A 25,936-nucleotide genomic window follows, 5' to 3' on the forward strand; every position below is an offset into this window, starting at 1 on the left:
TGATATCCCGGACTTCGAGGTTTATTTTCAATGTGCACAATCCCATTATGCTTATTTTTGGATTAACCCCCCCAGATATATGCCACAGATAGCCGCGGAACACTGGCTTGCTGACCCCATCCCTCTGGATGGTATTATACATGCACCTGCTCGTACTCGCGACATGCCGCCCACTACGGTTACAGGCACGGTTGGCGCATGGCACCGAATCGCGGATCTTCTTGGATCCCCCGATATATTCCCCGCGACTCCCTTTATCCTATCATCCCTGGATGCCATTGTTACAGGAAAAAGGTTTCCACAAACTATGCGAACAAGCCAAAGTCACTACATGGGGTGATCTGTTTCAAAATGGTACATTCCACTCTTCTGACCAGCTTTTCCTAGGGATTCAACCCTCGCCACTTGACTCCTTCCTATATGTTCGACTCCGACAGGGGGTTCGTTCGATTATTCCAGATTTCCCACAGGAACCCGCATGTCTCAGCCCGTTACATCAAATGCTGGGCTCCATCAATGGAAAACATCTAGTCTCTAGGCTCTACCATGATATACGCACAAATCAAACAGAGGGTTATAGCGCAGCCCGTGCACAATGGACTGTAGAACTCGGGAGGGAGCTGTCCGATGATGAATGGACATATTGCTGTCTTCAAACCTCCCAAATTTCCGCTAGTTGCAGGCTGCGGGTTATACACTATAGATTCCTCCAACGTTTATATTACACGCCTGCTAAAAAGTATCGATTCAAACTGGCAGACACGGACTGCTGCGAGAGATGCAAAAGGCCGGGGGCAGGTTTCATGCATCTAGCATGGGAGTGCCCAAATATACAGGAGTACTGGGGGCAGGTTTTTGACACACTTACGAAGATGACGAACATCACACTAGACAAGGATCCCTTATTGGCACTCCTGGGCTACACCGCTCAGGTCCCCAAGGCGTATCGCCGGTTTACTGCCACATCGCTCTTGCTGACCAAGAGTAGGGTGGCCTGCAGGTGGGGTAGGGGGCGGGCCCCGAAATTCAAGGAATGGCTGGACGACCTACTCTATTACCAAGAGCAACTGATAGCCTATGCTGAAACGCTCCCGCGTGCTTCTAGGCCCAAAGATATATGGGTCCCCTCCAGGGTTATCTTCTGATGTGCGATTCTGAGGAGTCGGATACTTTCCCCTTGGGAAATGATGCTTAAAATGTTCTGTGGTCATACTCCTCCCATTTCTACCAGGCTTCCTTATTCCATGTTACAGATATACGAAATGTATTCCAATCAGCTGTTCTATGTTGTGTGGTTCCCTACCCCTTCATTGATGCTTCCGCCCCTTGAGCTACCCGACTAATGTGATATGTAAATAATGAGGGTCTACGTACTTGCTGTGCCATACTATTGATGGCCTGAATGTTCTTGTCTGGCGCCACAGATACGGGGAGCAGCCTTGATGTATTGATATGTTATCCAGGACTTATTCACATGATGTTCTTGATGTGCGATCTTCTCCAACTCCTTTCACCTCCTATGCTTCTCTTTTATATTTTCCTTTCCCTTTCTTCCGGACGAGAGTATTCACTATGTAAGACCTACGCATGCCTATATCATGGTTATCAGAGACTGTACTGTAAGTTATATACACTGTAAACTGATAAAGGTTTAAACAAAAAAAACTAGATCTGTGGATCTGAGATGGAGGAAGACTGCCGACCCATAGCCATGGGCTCGGGTACAAATAGTGACACAGTGTTTATGTAATCAGACCCACACAGGCATAATGGCCATTCAGGTCAAGAAGGACTCGAGCCCACAACCCAGAAACCAGCCACCCCACTTGGGGCAAAACAGACAAATTGGCCCATAGCGCCCCTACCTAAACTAGCAACAATGAAAACACAAAGTACTATTTCAAGCAAATGAACATAGAACACAGAATACATTACTGCTGTTGGGCCCAATTAGTAACAAGGGTACAGTCTACAGCAGGGCTCAGCACAAGAGTCCAACAGGAAGCTTCCGCAGATGCCATTCAGATGAGCCGGGCAACAGGGGACCCAAGGCACCACACCCCATGCCAGCCGGGCAGCACCAGCAGGGAAGCATCAGCAGTCCATAAGCAATCTTCCCGCACAAGACCACCAGGCCAAGGACACGCTGTTGAAAGGCTGAGGTCAATCCTGTAGGCCAGAGGACAGTTGGGCATGGTGTCCTAAACTTTAAGTGGCGAGTGTGACTTTTCCCTTTGACCACCAAGAGACGGGTGCAGATGCTTGCCTCCGTCCGATGACTAGCGTTGTGTGACTCTCTCCAGCGCTCCTCCTGGTCATCAGGCAGTCGCTCCTCTCTCACCATGAGAGACGTTGATTATCAGCGGGGCTCCTGGGTGCCCATGTCCGTGACATCCAGAAATCTCACCAGGTCATCATTCTTCTGGTTCTTGCCATCCACAGTTATCAGCATCACGGCCATTTCCAGAAGACTGTACTGTATGTCCCTCTTCTGAAGAAGGGAATGCAGGGCCAGGAATCACTTTTGGACAAGATTGGTGTCATGAGAGAAGTCACCAAGACGAAAATGTGGTGGTTCTCACATTCATGAGGGCTGTGCGTTTTTACCACAAGGATGATCTGCCTCGCCTGCTGGTGCCTCAGGAGGAACGCCAGAATGAACCTGGGTCTCTGTGTGGAGGGGGAAGAGGCGTGCAAACAGACAATGTTTGCCTGCTGGATCTCCAATTTCAGGACAAAGGACATATCAAAGAGTTTTGGCAAAAAGTCACACAGCAGCAAAATCATAATACATTCAATAGAAATCTCAGTGGATATGCTATAACGACCTGCACATCATTAATCGTACACAAGTGATGTTATTGAACAGTAAAGGTCACAGTACAGTAAAGGGTGCAAAGCGTAGCTAAATGCTCATCCACTAAGAACATTAAACGTGTCTTTGCTGGAGATTCAAAGACTTGAATCTAATAAACAAGCCACGTTGCACACCACCGTAGTTAATATTCTCTTTTGTTCATTTTTTTACAACTTATCCATAAATTATGAAGTCCGTAAATTGTAAAGTTCATAAGGACAAGTAAACAAATATCCAGTTTCGAAGACGATGTTGTCTTGAATATTTTATTCGCCAAATGTATATCCAACTTCAAACACAGCCGACGCGTGTTTCGCCCACAGGGCTTTTTCAAGGCTGTTTATATGTAAAAAGAAAGTAAAATATAAGGTCTTCTTGACCAAAACAACAAACGAATTTAAGTACAAAATAGTTTTATCCTAAAACATATAGACAAGGAAAAGGGAAAGGAAAATGTGCTGGCGCACCCGTGTTCTGATTATGAAGGAACAAACAAATGTCCAAAAGATACCACCACCAAGAACAGTCCCATATCCGGTGGTAATCGAAGTGCAGAAAGTTAGTATATGGTGAGGAGTTCTCTCACCCGTTTAAGACATTTATTTTTGACGTCCAGCAGTCATGAAAACGGAACATCTGTTATATATTGTTCAAAAAATAGTGTAGCCAATAGATAAAACCCCACGGTGTTAGGAAGAATTGACTAATAGGCACGAGCATTGTCTCACCTCCAAGTGTCCAAAAAACACTGTTCTAAATGAATATTCTGTTCGTATTAAATCTTGTGTTGTCGGTTCTATGAGTAAAGAACGCATATAGGTTTAACTAAAACATATCCATATGTAAGCTAACAAAGTATACGTATATTTAAAGTACCTGAATTATAATGATTTGTCAAGCAACTGCGATTTTGCACAGTTGTTCGTATATATTAACAGATAATCTTCTTACCCCGTGTAGATGTATCCATCAGGCAATAGTATTATTCATGTCCCAGCTTGTGATAAGCAGCTCTTGGAACAGAGGTGTTTCGTTAAAAGGAAGCATATGTTGGGGGTCGCGTAATTAAAGGACCAGTATCCGTCCTTTCTGTTGGAGTAAAATGAGTGAAATAGTATATTATAGGTGGTCCAAAAATTAACGAACGTATGTATATTCAACTCGATAAGACGAGCAGGCTTCACTAATGGTCCTGAGTTCTAGGTTGTTAAGTCAAACGGACCACCTACAATTAAGTAAACGATAATGTAAACAATCGGGATATATACGGCTCACTACTCAAAAAACATAAGTGTGCAACGGTCAGAAATATACCTCAAACATGATACCAAAATCATTACCGACATTTACCAAGTAAACATATGGTGCCAACGGCAAGCCGAAACCATAAAGGATCAAGTAATAAAGAAATCGATGTAACTGTATCTAAATCACAGTCGGCACCTGAAATAATAATGTCTAAAACTAAGTCTAACCTTATGCGTATGTATCCATTCTTGCGTCCGGTTGCTCCGCGTCTGTATGCTACAAGATTCCCGCCAATATGAGTGCCGGAAAGCGTCATCAAAATAAAAAGTGGACTCAACCACTCGTAACTGGTGTATACTGAAAAAATGGCAGCCATCTTATCATAGTACACATGGTTCGTTGTTATAGTTGTAATAGTATTAGAGTATTGAACCCTATACTAATATTAGTAACATAAAAAATGTATTCAGCAATGTAGGCGGTACCCTATGTCATACAGTATATTCCTGATTGTTTGGTGCAGGTATCGCTCATACGTTATTTCGCCCGCACCATGGTAGATGCATTATAGGGCTGTTCTTGAATATACCAAATGTTAAACTATCATGAAGTTGTCCCTCTGTTCGTGGTAGCACAAATAATTACTAATCCCGTCATGTAGAGTTTCAAAAGAACCCTGCAATCGAACAATAGTAGTCATCACATACATATTTAGTAGTGAAAAAAGTATAAGAGTCATGTAATCAGGTACCAAATAGCAACACATAACAGTATACGTTATTCGACCTACACCGTGAAAGAAAATAGAGAAGAGTATGTACCCAAGGGTGGTTAGTAGGAATGGAGGTTGGAAGACCCCTTAGTATTATGTATTTTAAGGTGTACTGATTAGAGGTTAACAGAGAAGCAACATTTAATGAGGCATTTAACAAAGTACTATTTCGGTTGTAAATTTAACAATGATCATTCCTAATATCTAAAACAGAGATCAAAGGCACTATAAGGGTTATTACATAGATAGAAATTCAAACATCTCTTTGTCAATATTAATTCCGTGTTCCACAGCTCTTAAGGAAATAATCCATTTGCTTTCATTCTGTCGTAGTCTGGTCACTCTATTACCACCTCTCAAGTTTGGTAATATTACTTCTAGGCCATGGAAACCTATTTTGATCAGCTCTGTTTGATTATGCATAGTATTAAAGTGGGAGGCTAAAGGGTATTGGGCGTTGTTATTTCTTATTGCCCTAATATGCTCCTGTATCCGTTCCTTAAGCGGTCTGATGGTACTTCCTACGTAAATTTTCCCACATGTTCAAGGACGATGTATCCTTTTGGGCTGGGAAGCTAAGCACTTTATTCAATTCAATTTGGCAGAATAACATCATACCGCCTTCTTGGCGGGGATCCATTCTTGTACCAATCTTTAAGGGTGGGGACAAACAATCACCGAGGAATTATCGCCTCATCGCCCTCATCGCCCTCGCCCTCATCGATAATGAAGCTAAGTACTTTGCGGGAGTTTTGCTTAACTCACTTAGGGAATGGGCGGATGACAATTTTGTTATTCCACCGAATCAGACCGGGTTCACAAAAAACCCAGGTACATCTGTCAACCTTATGACCCTCTCCTGTCTGATTGACCAAGCCAAGTCCAGCTCCTGCCCACTTTACATGGGATTCATTGACTTCCAAGCGGCCTTCGATTATGCGAACAGATCAAAGCTCTGGAAGAAGTTGTCCAGTCTCAACATTCCAGCCAACCTCCTAAGAGCTTTACAACTTTTACATCAGGATACATGGGTCAGGATCAAGGTCAGGGACGGCTCAAAATTATCCCGCCCAATTCCAACGGTAAAAGGATTAAAACAGGGCTGTGTCCTGGCCCCGACACTCTTCAACTTATTTTTATCCGATCTTCCAGAAGCCCTAAATAAGGTCAATTCCCACGCTCCCAAAGTAACTGGCCTCTTGTTGTCAAACCTTTTATACGCCGACGACGTGGTTCTGCTGAGTAAAACAAAGATCGGAATGCAAAGGCTCCTGGACGCCACTCTTGAATATTCAAATAAGAACGAACTTGTGATCAACAACAAAAAGACCAAAATTCTGGTGGTTCGTCCAGGGAAGGCCAAGAAATTGTCCTGGACCCTGAATAAGGAAAGCATTGTCGAATCCAACTGCCATAAGTACCTTGGAGTCACATACAACAACAATGACAAATATAAATCTCAATTAGAAGAACAAAAAAGGAAGGGTGCTGCACTTGCCTTCGCAATTGGCTCAATTCAAAAGAAACTACAAGGTCCAACTCTTGCACCTACACTACAGGTCGCCCAGGCGAAAATCATTCCTACCCTAACCTATGGCAGTGAAGTCCTCAAAGGACTAGACTGCTGCCAATTGGAAAAAATAATCTCAAAGATCTACAGATCAGTGTTCAAGCTACCTCCTCAAACATCTCCGGCACAAATCAGGCTGGAATTTGGAATCTGCCAGCAAACACTTGCAAGAGCTATGACTTTCCTCGTGTGCTGCCACAAGCTACGGTCATCTAAGGAGGGAAGTCTAGGCATCCATTTGTAGGCTAGTCTTGACACAAACAAATGGCGAGCAGGACACAACTACTTGGCAAAAGGCCTAACCATTTTAGGTCTAAACGATCTCTGGAATATGCACATAAGCCAGAAGGAATTCAAACGGCTAGCGAAAAAAAAGTACAAAATATCTTTCAATAGCGGAAGACAAGGCTCGTCTAGCTAAAAGAAGTCACGGGTGGCTGACGCTGCTATCATACGCCTTGTCGACCTCACAACAGTACCTAATCGTACCCTTTTCTGTACGAACAAAACTAAGTTTCCTAAAATTGAGACTGGGAGTCGTTAACTTGTTGGTTCATTTGCCTAAATGGAAAAAAGAACGTGGACGAGTTCTCTGCCGACTCTGTGGGGACCAAAAAGAAGACATCATACACATCATATGTCTATGCCCAAAACTACTGACCAACAGACGGGCCCTTCTCAAACATTACTGGAACACAAGAAAGATCAGAACTTGTAGAGAAGCAGTGTTGGCTTGCTTTGACCCCAAGAACACCAAACTAAACTAAATCCATGATCACCTTATTACAAGTCATATGGCATCTACTTTGGAGGGTAAGTTCTTGTTCTCATCAATTACTCTCCACTTTATCAAGAGTTTTATTATTTTGCACACCTTTATATTAATTGTGTGGGTCTACAGACATAGGCCTTAACATAGGGCATTAATAATCACTGAATATTTATTAGACAACAGTTTGTGCCCCCCCTCTTTTTTTAGATTGACATACAGCAATACATATGGTTGTTTTTAAATATATTTATATATTTATATTGATCTTCTTACCAGATTACTTACTCTGAACTCTATAGATGTATGTGGGATTATGACACATTGCATTGCTTTATCCGCTGGTCACTAAGATTTGAATTTGGTGAGTTTAAGATTCTTTTTCATTTTGTCTCTCTCGGGATTCTTACCCTACTTCCCTTGCTGTTTCTATTAATTTACATCTTGTGCTAATATTACAAGACACATTGGACCTATCTTGCCTCAGGTCCGTATTTTCTATATGTTCTTGCATATTGGATTATCTAGGACTAGATATTTATTGGAACTCGCACACATTTTTTTGCTTACAGCCACACCGTTACACTGCTTTTCATTAATTTGTTTGAATATGTTACCCAATACCTATGTTTTGTCATTTTATGTTTCACTTGTTTCTTGTTTGAGATTGTATATATATATGTCTATATTTTTTTTAAGTTCAATAAGATTTTATTAAGGAATGAAAAGAGAAGAATCAATACATAATGTCAGCTATAAAGGGGGGGAGGGAAGGAAGAGGAGGAGAGAGGGGGAGGGAGGGAGGGATAACAAATGCAAAATGTAAAAGGTATGAAAATTACAATAGAGCAATATCATGGGCAATAGAGAAGGAAACATAAAAGGCATAACCGTTATAAGTTAAACAGCAAGTCGTTAAAAAAATAAAAACAGAACAATATGCTAGTGAATCTTGAATGTGTAAAGGGTATCATGGAGGTTTAGGAACTTCTTGTTGAACAGGCATTGGACGGAAAGAACGGGCAGCACAGTTATTTAAATACAGCGTAATGGGAATCCATAGATCTGCACGTTTAGCTGCTAATTGAGCAGGAAAAACAAAGGCAGTATCAAGTCTATGGTTGTGGCAAACATTATACCACCATGCTTTGAGGGAAACATTAGATGTATTTTTCCAATTAACAGTAATTTGTTGAAAAGCTACAGCCAATAATAAATCAACAATGCGAACATTCATGTCTACATTATCCCAGCTAGAAGATAAGCTTCCTAAGAAGAGGTGAGAGAGAGAAAAAGGAATGCAAGTATGGAAAATAACATTAATTTGAGCCCACACCTGTAACCAAAAGTCATGCACATGTTTACAAAGGAATAGCATGTGGAGTAAGGTAGCATTAGGGGTATCGCACGACCAACATAAATCTGGGGTATTTGGGAAACGCTTATTTAGTGTAGAGGGCGTGAGAAGTAATCTGTTGTAAATAAAAAATAAAGATTGTGTCAGGGAAGCCGCTCTGGAGGTTTTACGGAGTTTTGCCCAAATCTTATCCCATATAGATATCGGCCAGTTTATTCCGAGATCCGATTCCCATTGATGTTCTATCTTGGATTTGGGTCTGGGCAACTCATGTGTGTGAAGGTGTTTATAAATAAGAGATGCCTTGGGGGTGCTACGTAGGAGAGAGTGGAGCTGAGAGCTAGGAACGCGTGAGACAGGGGGAGGCGAGGAGTTCGATATCTGCTCGTAAGTCTCGAGAATAGCAGCTTTAAGTAAAAGATACTTGGGGAAAAAGGAAGAGGGTAACCCAAAAGAAGAACAAATATCGGAAAAAGAGAGAAAGGTGGGACCAGAAAAAAGTTGCGAGATCCAAATCAAACCCCGGGCTCTCCAGGATTTCCAGTAAAAGGGCTTGTTACGAATTAAAAGATACTTATTATGCCAAATGGTGGAGGAGAGGAAATCGTCTATGGTCAGAGGTGGATTAGGGGTAGCAGACATTAAGAGCTTGAGAGTGTACTTGTGAATAAGAGTGGGAAGCGAAGAGGGTTTGCGGGAGAAAGCAAGATATTCTGCAAAAGAAAACGGAGATAGGAGATTACGCTCAACCTTAACCCACAGAGGACAGGGGGAAGTGGGGTCTTGCAGCCAGAGGGAAGCTTGACGTAGCAAAAAGGCCTTCTGATAAGCAGGAAAATCAGGAAAGTTGACACCCCCTTCAGAAGCAGGACGAATTAGTCTGGCAAGAGACATTCTGGATTTTTTTGAGTTCCATAAAAATGAGGATAATACTGAGTTAAACTTTTTAAAGAATCTCGATGGGATTGATACTGGAATGTTGGACAATGTATAAAGAATAATAGGGGAAATCATCATTTTAATAGTCTCCAGGCGACCCCACCAGGACAAGTATAAAGGATGCCACCTTGCAGTGAGGTCCGCAATCTTTTGTGCACATTTGGACATGCATAAAGAGACAGTGTCTGGGATGGAGGAAGTGATGTATAACCCCAGATATTTGATATGAGAGGGACACCAAGTAAATTGGGAGGCAGTAAAATCTTGTTTGAAAGTAAATTTAGTCAATGGTAAGATCTCACACTTATCATGATTAAGCTTATATCCAGAAATGGAGGAGTAATTTCGAACTTCATCGAGGAAAGCGGGGATGGATTCTGCAGGAGTAGAAAGAAAAAATAAAATATCATCCGCATAAGCAGCGAGTTTAATTTGAGAATCTGCAATCTGGAAGCCATGTATAGCGGGGTTCTGACGTAGTTTGGACAAAAATGGTTCTAAAGCAAGGTTAAAAAGAAAGGGGGAAAGGGGGCAACCCTGACGGACGCCCCTGCCTAAATCAAAATAAGAAGAGATTTGACCATTTGCAAATACTGCAGCTCTAGGGTGTGAGTACAGCAGGGAGATCAATGAAATTAATCTAGGTCCAAAACCAAACCAAGTGAGGGTGTGAAAAAGATAGCGCCACTCAACACGATCAAACGCTTTTTCAGCGTCAAGGGCAACTGCTGCAAGGGAATGTTGGCAGCGGGAAGATTTTGACAATATATTAAAAAGGAGTCTCGTGTTATCAGTAATATGTCGGCCTTTGACAAATCCGGACTGCTCTTCACCCAGAAGATCAGGGAGAAGGTGATCTAGTCGAATCGCCAATGCCTTAGCAAAAAGCTTGTAGTCAATATTGACTAAGGATATAGGCCTGTAGTTTTTGCAATACTTAGCATCCTTCCCAGGTTTGGGTATCAAACAAATATGAGCATCTGAAAACGTCCCTGAGGAAGCACCTTGGGCAATGAAAGTATGAAGAAGGGAATGCAATCGTGGAATCAATAGCTTAGAAAAATGAAGGTAAAATTCAACGGTAAAACCGTCTGGACCAGGAGCCTTGTTGAGTTTGAGGAGTTGCAAAGCAGCAAGCAATTCTTTTTGTGTGACGTCCGATTCTAAGGAGGTAAGGTCGAGAGGGAAATTGGCAGGTGTGTGGACAGTAGAAAAAAAGTGGGCGAGGGAACTGGGAGAAGGTTGAGTCCCCGGTGTGTACAAAGTCTCATAGAAACGTGAGCAAGAATGTCAGCATCTACATGTTTCAAATTATCATCAGAGTCATAGATAGATTCAATATTTAATTTGTTGTGCTTAATCTTCAGATAGTTAGCTAGGAGTTTCCCTGCTTTGTTCCTACCCCCATAAAATTTAGCAGTCGACTTCAGCAAATACAGGGAGGCATCTTCTGTAGATTTCTCATTAAATTTCATTTTTGCTGCAACAAGGGCCGTCAAGCTATCAGCAGAGTGGGATGTGAAATATGTATGTTCCAATCTCTTAATATCTGAAAGGAGGGTTTTGGTGTGCCATCGAGCAGTTTTACGTTTGTTTGCGACATAATTAATGATAAAGTCACGTGCCGCTGCATTAAAGGCATCCCAAATAGTATGCTCTGGAAGGGTGGCGTCATCATTAGTCAAAAAAAAATCAGCAGAAAAAGAGGCGAAGGCAGCTGTAAACTTGGAATCGGCAAGGAGGGAGTTATTGAAGCGCCATCTTCTGGGACCAGCAATCTTAGGGAATACATCAACACATGTGAGAACAGGGGCATGATCTGAAAGCAAAATCGGACCAATCTCGGAGTGTAAAAGCGATTGAGTGAGATTGTGGGAAACAAAAATGTAATCTAAGCGTGATTGGGAGTGATGGCAGGGAGAATAGAAAGTGTATTCCCGCAATTTTGGATTGCATAGGCGCCAAGAGTCTACTAACTTGTGTTGTGAAATAGCATGACTAAATAGCTTGTGGGGTTTGTTAGGAGTATAGGGGGTCTTGGAGGATCTATCAAAAAAGGGATCCAACGGTTGGTTACAGTCTCCTGCCAAAATAAAATTGTGGTCCATAAATTTAGTTAGGAGTGGAGTGAAATTGGCCCAGAAAGAAGGGTCACCCGTGGTTGGGCCATAAACGTTAAGGAGAGAGATTGGAACACCCCTGAGTGATAGCTTGACAAAAACCCACCTGCCTAAAGCGTCAGATTCTTGGGTAAGAACCTGAAAGGGGAGGGATTTACGACAAAGAATTGCCACACCATTCCGTTTACCATCACCCTGCGAGTAAAAGAGTTCGCCCACCCAACCACGTTTAAGTTTGACAGATTCAGTGTCGGTTAAATGCGTTTCTTGGAGAAATGCGATATCAACGTTCAATTTGGCTAGGTGTGACAAAATCCTTTGGCGCTTAATCGGTGAATTAATACCCTTCACATTCCATGACAATATATTTAGTGACATAAAAATAATATTTTAACATAAAATGTGAAAAACATGAGTAATGAATAAAAAAACCATGAAAAGAAGAAAAGACATAAAAAGAGAAGAGAAAGTAGCGTGAAGATGTTAAAGAGAGGGAAGAAAAAAGGGCAAATAAGAGCATTTGTGTTATCAAGAGAGGAGAGGTGTGAGGAAGGAGTGCAAAAATTTAGGCAGAAAGCCAACAGCAAGAAGACAATTGAGAAATAAATGTATGTAAAGAGACAAAAGATGCATTGCTTACACAAACTAAAGGTTCCGGTCAGAAGTAAGAAGACAAAATGAATATAAATGAACAGAGAGGAGAACAAGGGAAGAAAGAATAGGAAGGGATAGAAGGAAAGAATAGCGGATGCACGGGGAAAACAATTGAGGGAGTAATGAAAAAACATACCTACAGAGGAGGGGAGCGAGAAAGGGTGGGGAAGGGAAGGAACCACATGGGTGAGGCAGCACATCCACGAGCAACGAAGCAGGGACCAGGAGACACCATTGAACACGTAAATAAAGAATTCCTGTGAGGCGAAAAAGAAGAACAAAGAATTAAGCATATTAGGGGATTATAACAGACCAAAACTAACAGTCAGAACATGAGACAGCATCATGTATAAACAATAGAACAGTAGAACGATAGAACATCGGCCTAGCGAATACTTAGAAAGTCAGAAAAACTAAAGGCAACTGCAACCCAAAAGGGTCATGAAACAAGAACAAAATAGAGAGAGCCTTCAAATAGTCATATAGGCATTAGTCAACCAGGAGCAGAAGATGATGGTCCGGAAACATCCATGGTAGATGATTTGTGCGCATTGATGAAGCTTTGTAAACGTATAGGGTCTTCATAGGTCGTAGTTTTATTATTATATGTAACTTTGAATAAACATGGGTGATAAAGGCCGTAACGTGCCCCCATCGCGCGTAGATCTTCTCTCAGGCTCAGAAAAACCTTGCGACGGTTGGCGGTGGCTTTGGCATAATCCTGTGCAAAGAATAGAGATGAGCCAGACCAGGACAGGTTCGGGGAGGATTTGGCCGCCGTCAAAACCATCAAGAGATCTAAATATTCCAAAAAGTAGATGATGACACCTCTAGGTCTCTGTGAGGAAGAAGCAGAAGAAGGTGGCCGACCCAATCTGTGAGCGCGCTGAATATTAAGAACCTTGTCCTGTGGCAGATGGAGGAGCTTGGGAAGAAACGTCTTGAAGAAAGCAATTGGATCAGACCCTTCGAGTCCTTCAACTAGGCCATAAATACGAAGATTGTTGCGTCTGTTTCTGTTTTCTAACTGCTCTACTTGTTGTTGAAGATCCGAGACTTGAGATTTTAGGTTTGTGACAACAGAGGAAGTTTCTTGGAACGATTGAACGGATTTTTCGACTGATGTGACCCTCGTCTCCATTTGTGACCAATTGTCCGTGAGGACTTGGAGCTTACTGTTTGTCTCTTCCATGAAAGGACGCAAGGATCTTATTTCTTCTAACAATAATTCCATGGATACTGGGTCAGAATGCTTTGGAGGTGAGAGAGAGTCCGATTTAAGCCTCTTCGTGTTAGATTTAGGGTTATCCGGTGAACGTCTGGAAGGATGCATTGGCGTAACAGAGCCAGACGAGTTGAGAGAATCTTCTAGTTGTGAAAGAGCAGAGAAAACCTTGGAGTTCTTCAGAATCTGAGTCTGAGGTTTGGGCGGGCGAGATGGATGCGACATCGATTTGGGTCTGCCCATATGACAGAGCCGTGTAAATGTTGACTCGTTGAAAGTCACAAAAAGCTAGAGCAAAGAGAGCTCGGGAGAAGACACCTCAGGAGTACTCAGGTGGCAGGTACGTCAAACAGAGAAAGCAACCATCTCCTCAATAGTTAAACAGAAGAACCAACTGTGATGATGCCTGGATGCTGCTGGTGAGGCACTGTAATAAAGAATAGCGATGACAATGCTTGCGCAGGATGTTCGTAGGCAGCTTAGCGGGGTATGGAGCGAAATTCCTTCTCACATGCTTCAAAAAAGCCTGCAACAGCTAATAGCATTGGTGATATACAACAGCCAGGCGTACACTCGTGGTGGAGGCACAAGGGGGTCCTAGTAGGGCGTTGATAATACCATGTCTGGAAGAAGAGCTCAGCGGTAAGTACGGGAGAAAAAAGGGCGCTTCATGAAGGAATATAGTTGAAACACAATATGTGTGACTGACGCTCCAAAATGAAGGTAGGCATTGCAGAAATCAATGTAGAGATGAAGAATAATCAGGAAAGTGAAAATGTGAGCCTCAAAGAATGTATAATATCGAGCGCTCACAGCATTGGTTAGACGAAGCAGTTACCTCAGGATAACACGCATTGACCTGCAGAGTTAAGATGGCCGCCGCATCGAGAGAAGCCTGAAGGAGCTTCCGAGGAGCAAATTCAGCGTCGCGGAGGCACGGAAAAGCTTCGGCCGACATCGAGTGTAATCACGGCATGTTCCGACGCTCTTTCATCCGCTCACCCCCAGGAATGGAGAACAGGAACCGGTGTAGTCTCGCAGTACCGCTCCGGAGCTCACTCGGACGCCGCCATCACTCGCGGGCGCCAAGCCACGCCCCCATGTCTATATTTTTTATGACTGGTTTTTATGTCTTTTCTGATTTCTGTAGTTGTGAGATTTTTAAATATTCATTGAATTGTTTATGTCATACGACAGTTCTGTCTTAAGTCATATATGTTTGTTGTCCATATATTATAAATGTTTTTCTATGTTGTCATGTCAATTATTTGCAGCCTTGAAGAAGTTCCAGTGTGGAACGAAACGCGTTGGCTGAGTATCTGTAAGAAAATAAAGGATATAACTAAAGATACCGATTTGTTTTGGACTTCTCCTGACTGGTGCACCTTCCACTTTTGTTTGTTTCATCTGTATCTGACCTTCAGTGGGGTTGCTCTACGACGCACTCCGGAAGCATTGTGCACAGGATCCGAATACTAACTATGAGACTTTGGGATTATAAGTGCCAAACTAGTAGTCAGTCGTAGTTCTTACCTTGTATAGCAATTCTTTGTTGACTGTTTGTGCACTTATCCCGCAAATTGTACTATATCGATTTATGAAACATGTCAAAATTTGATGACGGCCGGGAAGAAATGGCTCACAACCTCTTTGGTACAGGGACCTCTAAAGATAAAACCAGTCCAGAATCTACACAAAAAAACAGCTTAAAAACACTGTTCATAAGATTGGAACGTTTGAAAAAACAAGAATTAAGCCGGTGGTGGGACGGGGTTACCCTAAATCAGTATATGGAAAATGGCAAGGTTCCAAGGGGTTTACGTATTTTAATCTTCCCCACCTTTGAAGACTTAAGTGACGCTCTCCTTAAAGAATGGGAGTGCAATTTGGAGGGAGCATCACAAACCATGATGAGAATCTTGGTTAAACATGCAATGGAAAAAGGGGAGAAACTTCAGGAAGAGATAAGTGTAATCGAAAAATTAATCAGTGAGATGGAAGAGAAGGACTTAATAGAGAAGAACTATGCTATTTTAAAACAGATTATAGATAATCATCAGATCTATCTGAAAGACAAAAAGCTGAGAAAAATTAAGAGAGACGACAGAGGTTATCGCGATGGAAGAATCTACACTTTCCATAAGAAATTTGATAATGTACAAGGGTTGGAGGATAAGAAGAGGAATAGAGAGGACAAGGGTGAAAGCGATGACATTAGTTCCGTGAGTAACCTATCAGTGTCATCACAGGGAAGTACGGCATCATCATCTTTGACTAATGATGTCCCTTTAGGGGAAGGGGCCACTTCTTTCCAGAAAGAACTGGCGAAACTACGCATTTCGAACAGATTGCAACAAAAGAGGGAAGAGCAAAAACCAGACGGGGAGGGAGGAGGAAAAAAGGCAAGTTCCAAAACTACAACCGGAAAACCGGAACCAGTAGGCAGAACCAAAAAGACAAACACCAAGTAATGCTGAATGATGATATACCTGTTGCCGATGTTGATGATGGTTGTCACTTGAAAATTGTTAATCTCTCAAATAAAGTACTTGATGAAGAAGAGATGACTGTACTGAGTAAAGGTTTAAATTTCTGCCCGACTCAAAGTGGTGACCTGGTTAATGCACATGTGGACTTATTCAAGTTTATTAGAATGTTAAAACTGCATGACTTTTTTGCCAATAGACCATCGGAACAACCTAAGGGTATCCCCGGGAGTGAACCGACTACTCATACAATTGCTGATGTTCGAAATATACAATGCCTCCTCTCAATCTGTGATGATGACGTTTATGACATGCCCACCCTACTCAATGATTTTGACATTAGACAAGATGGCCATGTGGAAAGCGGCCTCCGCCCTAAGTCCAAATTTATGCCTACCTTTGGTTACAATCTTAACATTGACGTTTTCCATAAGAAAATGTCGGAGGAATTATACGCTTTGGAAAATATCAATAAATACAAACCCAAACCAACCCAGAATATCTCACTATCTGAAAGACGGGCTTTACAACGCCTTAGAGATGATACTAACATTGTGATACGGGAGGCCGATAAGGGTGGGAACGTGGTCGTCATGAACCGCTCGGACTATCTGAACGAAATTAATCGTCAGCTGGGTGACACTTCGTGTTACAGATCTATCGCACACAATCCCATCCCTGCCCTGATTTTAATGATCAATGGCAGGCTCAATGAATGGATAGATATATGCCTCATTTCGGAAGAGGAGTACAGATATCTTAAAGTTAATTGTCCATCATATCCCTGCATCTACGTTTTACCAAAAATACACAAAGGAGGGGCCTTTCCACCAGGCAGACCAATTATCTCCGGGGTGGGATCATCCACCGAGAACCTTTCCAAATTCGTAGATGCTAAATTAAGGAAATTCGTTCTTGACCTTCCTTCATACATTAAGGACAGTAAGGACATTCTGGTTAAGTTTAGAAACTTCCAGTGGTCGGATGAACTTCTGTTTGTGACCTTTGACGTCATCAGCCTGTACACATGTATTGATAAGTACTTCGGCATGATGGCTATGCGCTCTTTCTTAGATAGAGATGGTGCAGAGCATTTTGAATATAATGAAATGATTGTGGAAATGGTGGAAATAATTCTTATGAACAACTTTTTTTTACATGATGACAATTGGTACCAACAGATCAAGGGCGTAGCAATGGGTTCCGGGTTTGCTCCCTCGTATGCCTGCCTCTTCATGGGGTGGTACGAGAAGGAGCATGCCTGGGCCCGAGGTGCCTCCCCCTGGACTGATTTTATTGTGTTCTGGGGGAGGTACATCGACGACATCATCTGCCTTTGGTCAGGGTCTGTAGAGATGTTACAGCAATATTTTGAGTACCTCAATGATAACGTTTTCAATGTCAGACTTACAATGTCCTTTCATAAGGACAATATCAATTTCCTAGATATCAATTTTTTCATTGAGGATGGGGAAATACAGAGCCAATTATACAGAAAAGAGACAGCATGCAATGCGGTTTTGCACGCCTCCAGTGCCCATGCCAGGTCAGTCATCAACAATATCCCTTTTGGCGAAATGATTCGTATCAGAAGGAATTGTAGTACAGAGGAGAATTTCCGCACTAATATTAAGAAAACTAGGAAAAGATTCGAAAACAGAGGCTACAATGACCTAATACTAGATAAGGCAGAGGAGAGAATCACATGTACAAACAGGATCTCAACATTAGCTGATAAAACAATTGAACGAGGCAGTCACCAAAATGAAAAGAAATTGAGGTTTATCACACAATACACAACCCATAGCAATAGCATCTTCAATGCTCTACGTAAAAACTGGCACCTCCTCTCTTCTATCCCAGGACTAAAGGACTGTATTACCAACAGGCCGGCCATCACATATAGGAGAGGCACACCCTTAAGAAAACAACTTTGTCCCAGCTATATCGTGACTCCCCAAAGCTCTGCCAATTGACTTCCCAAAAAACCCAAGTGCTTCTTTACGTGCGGCTCGTGTAATATTTGTAATAATGGAAAAAACGAAACCAAGTTTTTTTCCTATAACAGTCCTCGCACTTATCATTTGAACTATTTCATGAATTGCAATACCACCTATGTGGTATACATCCTTGGATGTGAATGTAACATCATCTATGTAGGAAGCACTACAAGATGCTTAAAAATACGCATACAGGAACATAGAAGAGCCATACTAAATAGAGACACTAGATATCCTATCACGGACCATTATAACAACAAACATATTGGCAGTAACAATTTTTGGTTTCATGGTATTGATCATGTCCCTATAGGCAAAAGAGGTTCTAATCGGGAACTGTCACTTAGGAAGTTAGAATCAAAATGGATATGTCGCCTTCGTGCTACCACACTAGGCCACAATTCTGACTCCGAGATGCATTATTTCCTGTAGTTCACATTTTGCCCATTTGCCTACCTTACTCTGTTGTAATGTGTACCATCAACCAATACGGATTGCTCGTTTTGTGACATGTTTACATATTGCGCATATATAACATAGTCAGTACATCCATCAATCCCACATCGTAGTAATATATATTCTCTACGTTTTGGTTTGCTTTTCTTTGACATTTCTTGAGTATCATGTGGGGGATGTATGTTTCACCTCCTAGATCACATTTAGGGTATTAGTTCCGTTGTCATCAACTATTATGGCTTACTGTTACATGTCTCCTTTATTCACATAGAATGGTCAAGTAGGGCTGCCCTGTATCTTATGCCTTGCCTCTATCTTCATCTCCCCGCGCCACCAAGTTTAAATTGATCAATGATGGGGTTTTACACCGTTCCATCATGGCGACGGCTTTATATCGGATTCCCCGTGACTTTCTATGGTGGTGAGGAGACTGTCCCCATTTTGGACGTTCCGTTCAACGTTTGGAGACGTCCTGTGGGGCTTACCAGTAATTCTGTTTGGTTTGCATATGGATGTTTGTGTTACGTGTACGTTATGGACAACCAGGATCGAGCTGTACATAAGGTGACGTCTGTATATCTCTCTGTCCGTTTCGTTTAATGTGTATGACCATGTTGGTTATTTTTATTTTTCCACCAGAACGTTGCATAAAAGGGGACGTTGGTATATCTTCCCGTCATTTTATTCCGTATGTGGAAAGACTATGTCGGGGGCTTATACTTTTCCACTATGGCGACTATTTTTTGTCCTCTTTCGCTTTCTTTACCTAAGGCATTGTGTATCACGTGACCTTAGACTCGGATTCGCGCGTCTTTCCTAAAGGCTTTAAATTATGTTTCGATTACGCCTAGGACTGATTGGTTGCTTATTTCTGCCTTTCGTACCATGGGACTTCCTAGGTATGTACTTCTCGTGTGTCGGTTACCCTCTGCTATGTCTCGTGGTGATTAACTTTACATATAAGTATCGTATGTTATATATTTTTTACGGTAATTCCTTACTTACGGATCACTATTGTCGTGCTGTTTTTACTGACCGTGTGCTGGTGATTTCACGCTATATACTTGTCGCTAACTATATTTATAAGCGAGATACTGTGGGCAGTTTTGGTGACTCAGTGTTAGTCACTGTCTCTGTTAGCGTTATATTCGCCCTTTGCATTATTCGGACTGTATACTGGGTTACGGAGCTACTTAGGGTGGCTTCTTTTTTGATGTATGTTCGCCTCCTGCTCATTGGACTACCATGTTACTTACAAGCAATTGGAGTAGTGATTTGCTACTTCTCAATGTGTTGTTGTTTTAATCACGCTGCCGTCATGGTACGACGAGTTTCCATCCGCTGTTGCACTGCTATACATGCAGCCGTGCCTTCATGGCGATGCTTATAGTAACACCGCCTTGGTTTCCCTTAGAAACCCCTTCAGGATAATTAGAGATTAAGTCGTGCCTTGACGCTCACGGCAAACCTGATTTGCGAATATATTATGTGAATCCCATACATTTGAGGTTGTAGCTGTCACCCTATTGCATATTTTGCACGCTATTCATGATGTGCTATGTTCGTCTTGAGGTTGCATTATACTTAGTGAGTTATTTTTTATTTTAATATTTCTTAGATTATTGGAACCCATTTAATTTTGGCTCTTTGTGTGGAGCGCAAGTTAAATTTATACGTATAGCGCTGGCAATCCATGATCACCTTATTACAAGTCATATGGCATCTACTTTGGAGGGTAAGTTCTTGTTCTCATCAATTACTCTCCACTTTATCAAGAGTTTTATTATTTTGCACACCTTTATATTAATTGTGTGGGTCTACAGACATAGGCCTTAACATAGGGCATTAATAATCACTGAATATTTATTAGACAACAGTTTGTGCCCCCCCTCTTTTTTTAGATTGACATACAGCAATACATATGGTTGTTTTTAAATATATTTATATATTTATATTGATCTTCTTACCAGATTACTTACTCTGAACTCTATCGATGTATGTGGGATTATGACACATTGCATTGCTTTATCCGCTGGTCACTAAGATTTGAATTTGGTGAGTTTTGGATTCTTTTTCATTTTGTCTCTCTCGGGATTCTTACCCTACTTCCCTTGCTGTTTCTATTAATTTGTATCTTGTGCTAATATTACAAGACACATTGGACCTATCTTGCCTCAGGTCCGTATTTTCTATATGTTCTTGCATATTGGATTATCTAGGACTAGATATTTATTGGAACTCGCACACATTTTTTTGCTTACAGCCACACCGTTACACTGCTTTTCATTAATTTGTTTGAATATGTTACCCAATACCTATGTTTTGTCATTTTATGTTTCACTTGTTTCTTGTTTGAGATTGTATATATATATGTCTATATTTTTTATGACTGGTTTTTATGTCTTTTCTGATTTCTGTAGTTGTGAGATTTTTAAATATTCATTGAATTGTTTATGTCATACGACAGTTCTGTCTTAAGTCATATATGTTTGTTGTCCATATATTATAAATGTTTTTCTATGTTGTCATGTCAATTATTTGCAGCCTTGAAGAAGTTCCAGTGTGGAACGAAACGCGTTGGCTGAGTATCTGTAAGAAAATAAAGGATATAACTAAAGATACCGATTTGTTTTGGACTTCTCCTGACTGGTGCACCTTCCACTTTTGTTTGTACCAAACTAAACTGTGCCCTGGTAAGGTTCATGGCCTACGCTGAAAAAAAACTTTGTGAGGGATCCCCAGTCAGCAACCCTCTGTCGGCATAACGTCTTGGCAGGCACAACTTGACATCTTTTAGCTTACAGGACTAAACTAGTCTTATTTTAAATGAATTTTTCTTGACATTTTAACTTTGTACTTGCAATGGTTTTTTCAAATCACGCAATAAAGTATTATTATTATTATTATTATTATTATTAGTCCTATTCAGTGCAAAGGGACAGACATTGCAGGTCCCACATTTGAAAAATCCTTTTGGTTTGGTCAATAGCCATGATTTGTTTGTCATTGTTGGAATAAAACTAGGACATAATGTTTGTCTGAGAGTGCTACCTCTTGTGAATGTGATGTTAGGTTTATGTCCTACTACTTCCAGAATTTTTGTGTCATCAATTAACAGATGCCAATGTTTATTCAATATTCTGAATAAGTCCGAACCTTACTCTACCGCCAGTTCGGACTTATTCAGAATATTGAATAAACATTGGCATCTGTTAATTGATGACACAAAAATTCTGGAAAGGGTAGGACATAAACCTAACATCACATTCACAAGAGGTAACACTCTCAGACAAACATTATGTCCTAGTTTTATTCCAACAATAACGAACAAATCATGGCTATTGACCAAACCAAAAGGATTTTTCAAATGTGGGACCTGCAATGTCTGTCCCTTTGCACTGAATAGGACTAAAACATTCAAGTACAACTCGGAAAGAATTTACACAATTAATGACTTTATTAATTGTAACACGAAGTTTGTAATCTATTGTATTGTATGTATATGTGGGAAAATGTACGTAGGAAGTACCATCAGACCGCTTAAGGAACGGATACAGGAGCATATTAGGGCAATAAGAAATAACAACGCCCAATACCCTTCAGCCTCCCACTTTAATACTATGCATAATCAAACAGAGCTGATCAAAATAGGTTTCCATGGCCTAGAAGTAATATTACCAAACTTGAGAGGTGGTAATAGAGTGACCAGACTACGACAGAATGAAAGCAAATGGATTATTTCCTTAAGAGCTGTGGAACACGGAATTAATATTGACAAAGAGATGTTTGAATTTCTATCTATGTAATAACCCTTATAGTGCCTTTGATCTCTGTTTTAGATATTAGGAATGATCATTGTTAAATTTACAACCGAAATAGTACTTTGGTAAATGCCTCATTAAATGTTGCTTCTCTGTTAACCTCTAATCAGTACACCTTAAAATACATAATACTAAGGGGTCTTCCAACCTCCATTCCTACTAACCACCCTTGGGTACATACTCTTCTCTATTTTCTTTCACGGTGTAGGTCGAATAACATATACTGTTATGTGTTGCTCTTTGGTACCTGATTACATGACTCTTATACTTTATTCACTACTAAATATGTATGTGATGACTACTATTGTTCGATTGCAGGGTTCTTTTGAAACTCTACATGACGGGATTAGTAATTATTTGTGCTACCACGAACAGAGGGACAACTTCATGGTGGTTTAACATTTGGTATATTCAAGAACAGCCCTATAATGCATCCACCATGGTGCGGGCCAAACAACGTATGAGCGATACCTGCACCAAACAATCGGGAACATACTGTATGACATAGGCTACCGCCTACATTGCTGAATACATTTTTTATGTTACTAATATTAGTATAGGGTTCAATACTCTAATACTATTACAACTATAACAACGAACCATGTGTACTATGATAAGATGGCTGCCAGTTTTTCAGTATACACCAGTAACGAGTGGTTGAGTCCACTTTTTATTTTGATGACGCTTTCCGGCACTCATATTGGCGGGAATCTTGTAGCATACAGGCGCGGAGCAACCGGACGCAAGAATGGATACATACGCATAAGGTTAGACTTAGTTTTAGACATTATTATTTCAGGTGCCTGGTTTCTTAACAAATCTTTGACTGTGATTTAGATACAGTTACATCGATTTCTTTATTACTTGATCCTTTATGGTTTCGGCTTACCGTTGGCACCATATGTTTACTTGGTAAATGTCGGTAATGATTTTGGTATCATGTTTGAGGTATATTTCTGACCGGTGCACACTTATGTTTTTTGAGTAGTGAGCCGTATATATCCCGATTGTTTACGTTATCGTTTACTTAATTGTAGGTGGTCCGTTTGACTTAACAACCTAGAACTCAGGACCATTAGTGAAGCCTGCTCGTCTTATCGAGTTGAATATACATACGTTCGTTAATTTTTGGACCACCTATAATATACTATTTCACTCATTTTACTCCAACAGAAAGGACGGATACTGGTCCTTTAATTACGCGACCCCCAACATATGCTTCCTTTTAACAAAACACGTCTGTTCCAAGAGCTGCTTATCACAAGCTGGGACATGAATAATACTATTGCCTGATGGATACATCTACACAGGGTAAGAACATTATCTGTTAATATATACGAACAACTGTGCAAAATCGCAGTTGCTTGACAAATCATTATAATTCAGGTACTTTAAATATACGTATACTTTGTTAGCTTACATATGGATATGTTTTAGTTAAACCTATATGCGTTCTTTACTCATAGAACCGACAACACAAGATTTAATACGAACAGAATATTCATTTAGAACAGTGTTTTTTGGACACTTGGAGGTGAGACAATGCTCGTGCCTATTAGTCAATTCTTCCTAACACCGTGGGGTTTTATCTATTGGCTACACTATTTTTTTAACAATATGTTGTATTCTATCTATTGCATATTTCTATGTTTGCTTTTACCCACTCAATGCCCTTCTAGTGGAATGCTTCTGCACTATGATGTACTACGGAATGTTGGGTGCTGGTTGAAGATAAGCCACAGTTATGATGGGGCTGAGCTGCCTGCTGGCTGCTCCTGGTGGGGCTTATTCCAGGATACTTAACATCTTACAATAAATCTGCCTGAAATACCTCAATCAGTCTGGACTACATTACTACACAATATATAACAGATGTTCCGTTTTCATGACTGCTGGACGTCAAAAATAAATGTCTTAAACGGGTGAGAGAACTCCTCACCATATACTAACTTTCTGCACTTCGATTACCACCGGATATGGGACTGTTCTTGGTGGTGGTATCTTTTGGACATTTGTTTTTTCCTTCATAATCAGAACACGGGTGCCCCAGCACATTTTCCTTTCCCTTTTCCTTGTCTATATGTTTTAGGATAAAACTATTTTGTACTTAAATTCGTTTGTTGTTTTGGTCAAGAAGACCTTATATTTTGCTTTCTTTTTACATATAAACAGCCTTGAAAAAGCCCTGTGGGCGAAACGCGCGTCGGCTGTGTTTGAAGTTGGATATACATTTGGCGAATAAAATATTCAATATAACATCGTCTTCGAAACTGGATATTTGTTTACTTGTCCTTATGAACTTTACAATTTACGGACTTCATAATTTATGGATAAGTTGTAAAAAAATGAACAAAAGAGAATATTAACTACGGTGGTGTGCAACGTGGCTTGTTTATTAGCAGCAAAATCATACGCGCCCCCTCCATTTTTTCCAGCAGGCCGGGGATGCGAACATTGTCCTGTCTGCTTTTATGCTCCAAGTCGATCACTTGGGATCGCAGCGCACCCACCTCCATCAGCCAGTCCGGGAGGCCTTCCATGAGTGCCTCCACATCCGCGAGGCAGGTTTCTTTAGCATTAATTCACCGGTGAAAGGATGCACTGTCCATACGGAGCGACTGCATGTCCTCAGACATTTTCGTAACAAAGCATTGATGTTGGAGAGCTCTAAAGCAATGTGTCCATAACCGATGATGACAAAGATGGCGGTGCTTGCACCATGGCCCCTGCTTCTGATGAGTCGGGCAGCTTCAGCTTCAGAAAGGTTTGGGCGTCCAGTCACTGGTCATCAATCTCTCTGGCTGCCCCAACTCAGCTGATGCTGGCTACACCCACAGTAGGTAAATGTCCAGGATCCAGTAGTCCTCAGAGGTGGGCCAGGAAGGACAACAGGAGGCCTGATGGTAGCAACCAGAGGTGGAGGGTGAGGAGATAATAGGGTGCAGGTGGGCAGAGCCGGTAGTAGAGGGTGAAGATGAGGAGTAGAGGGACTTGCCCCATCCCAGGTGAAGGGGGCCAGTGCTGCTGACTCCCCTTCACCAGTTACAACATACGTGAGGACCGTCACCAGGTCATGACTCCACCCCGGCCAAAGAATATCCTCAGTGAGAGAGTAAAATGGCAACTCCAGTAAGGTGCTGTCACATGAAACTGAGCTCAGGGAAGAAGTAAAGGGATAAACAATGGTCTTCTCTGACTGAGACATGAAAAAGAGGCGGTGCACAGCAGACACTGCACTACCATGCCCCTACCAAGCTTCTATTAGCATTCAGACCAGGAGAGTCCTGATCTCTGTGAAAAAGGTATACAAAGGTTTGGTATAACTGCACTTCATGTCAGTGCTGTTCACAAAGGGTTTCATCGCACGTATGTTCATATGTAACGTTCAGTTTCATTACTGCCATAGTTGGTGATTCCTCAATGATATGGTCCTCAGAAGAGGAGACTGTTTTTTTTCAGGCAAGGGTTAAACCTATGTCACCAACAGGAAGTGGTTATTAGTCTTCTGCAAGGCACATCACTAGCACTGTTCATGTTTCTAGTGATTCTGCTGGAGTGAGTGCGCCCCTTGGATTTGACTAAAATGAGTCATAAAGACTGCAGCGAGATGGGTTTTACTGACGCCTTCAAAACTGGCATCGGTGTCATGGATGAGATTGTAG

The 25,936-nt window shown here is 41.4% G+C and overlaps 1 protein-coding gene across 2 annotated transcripts in view; it reads right to left on the reverse strand.

Annotated features, from left to right (window-relative positions):
- Positions 1 to 25,936, reverse strand: part of LOC146838960 (uncharacterized) — a 154,356-nt gene that overhangs the window by 124,604 nt on the left and 3,816 nt on the right. For both annotated transcript variants that reach the window (XM_085603010.1, XM_085603011.1), the window contains exon 3: positions 12,423 to 12,543. Coding sequence is in view for 1 of the 2 variants with exons in the window: in XM_085603011.1 (XP_085459137.1) it covers positions 12,423 to 12,543 (121 nt within the window). In the remaining variant the exon portion in view is untranslated. The remainder of the gene's footprint in view (positions 1 to 12,422; positions 12,544 to 25,936) is intronic.

This window comes from Triturus cristatus, chromosome 4_2 (assembly GCF_964204655.1).
Source record: "Triturus cristatus chromosome 4_2, aTriCri1.1, whole genome shotgun sequence".
Classification (NCBI taxonomy): domain Eukaryota; kingdom Metazoa; phylum Chordata; class Amphibia; order Caudata; family Salamandridae; genus Triturus; species Triturus cristatus.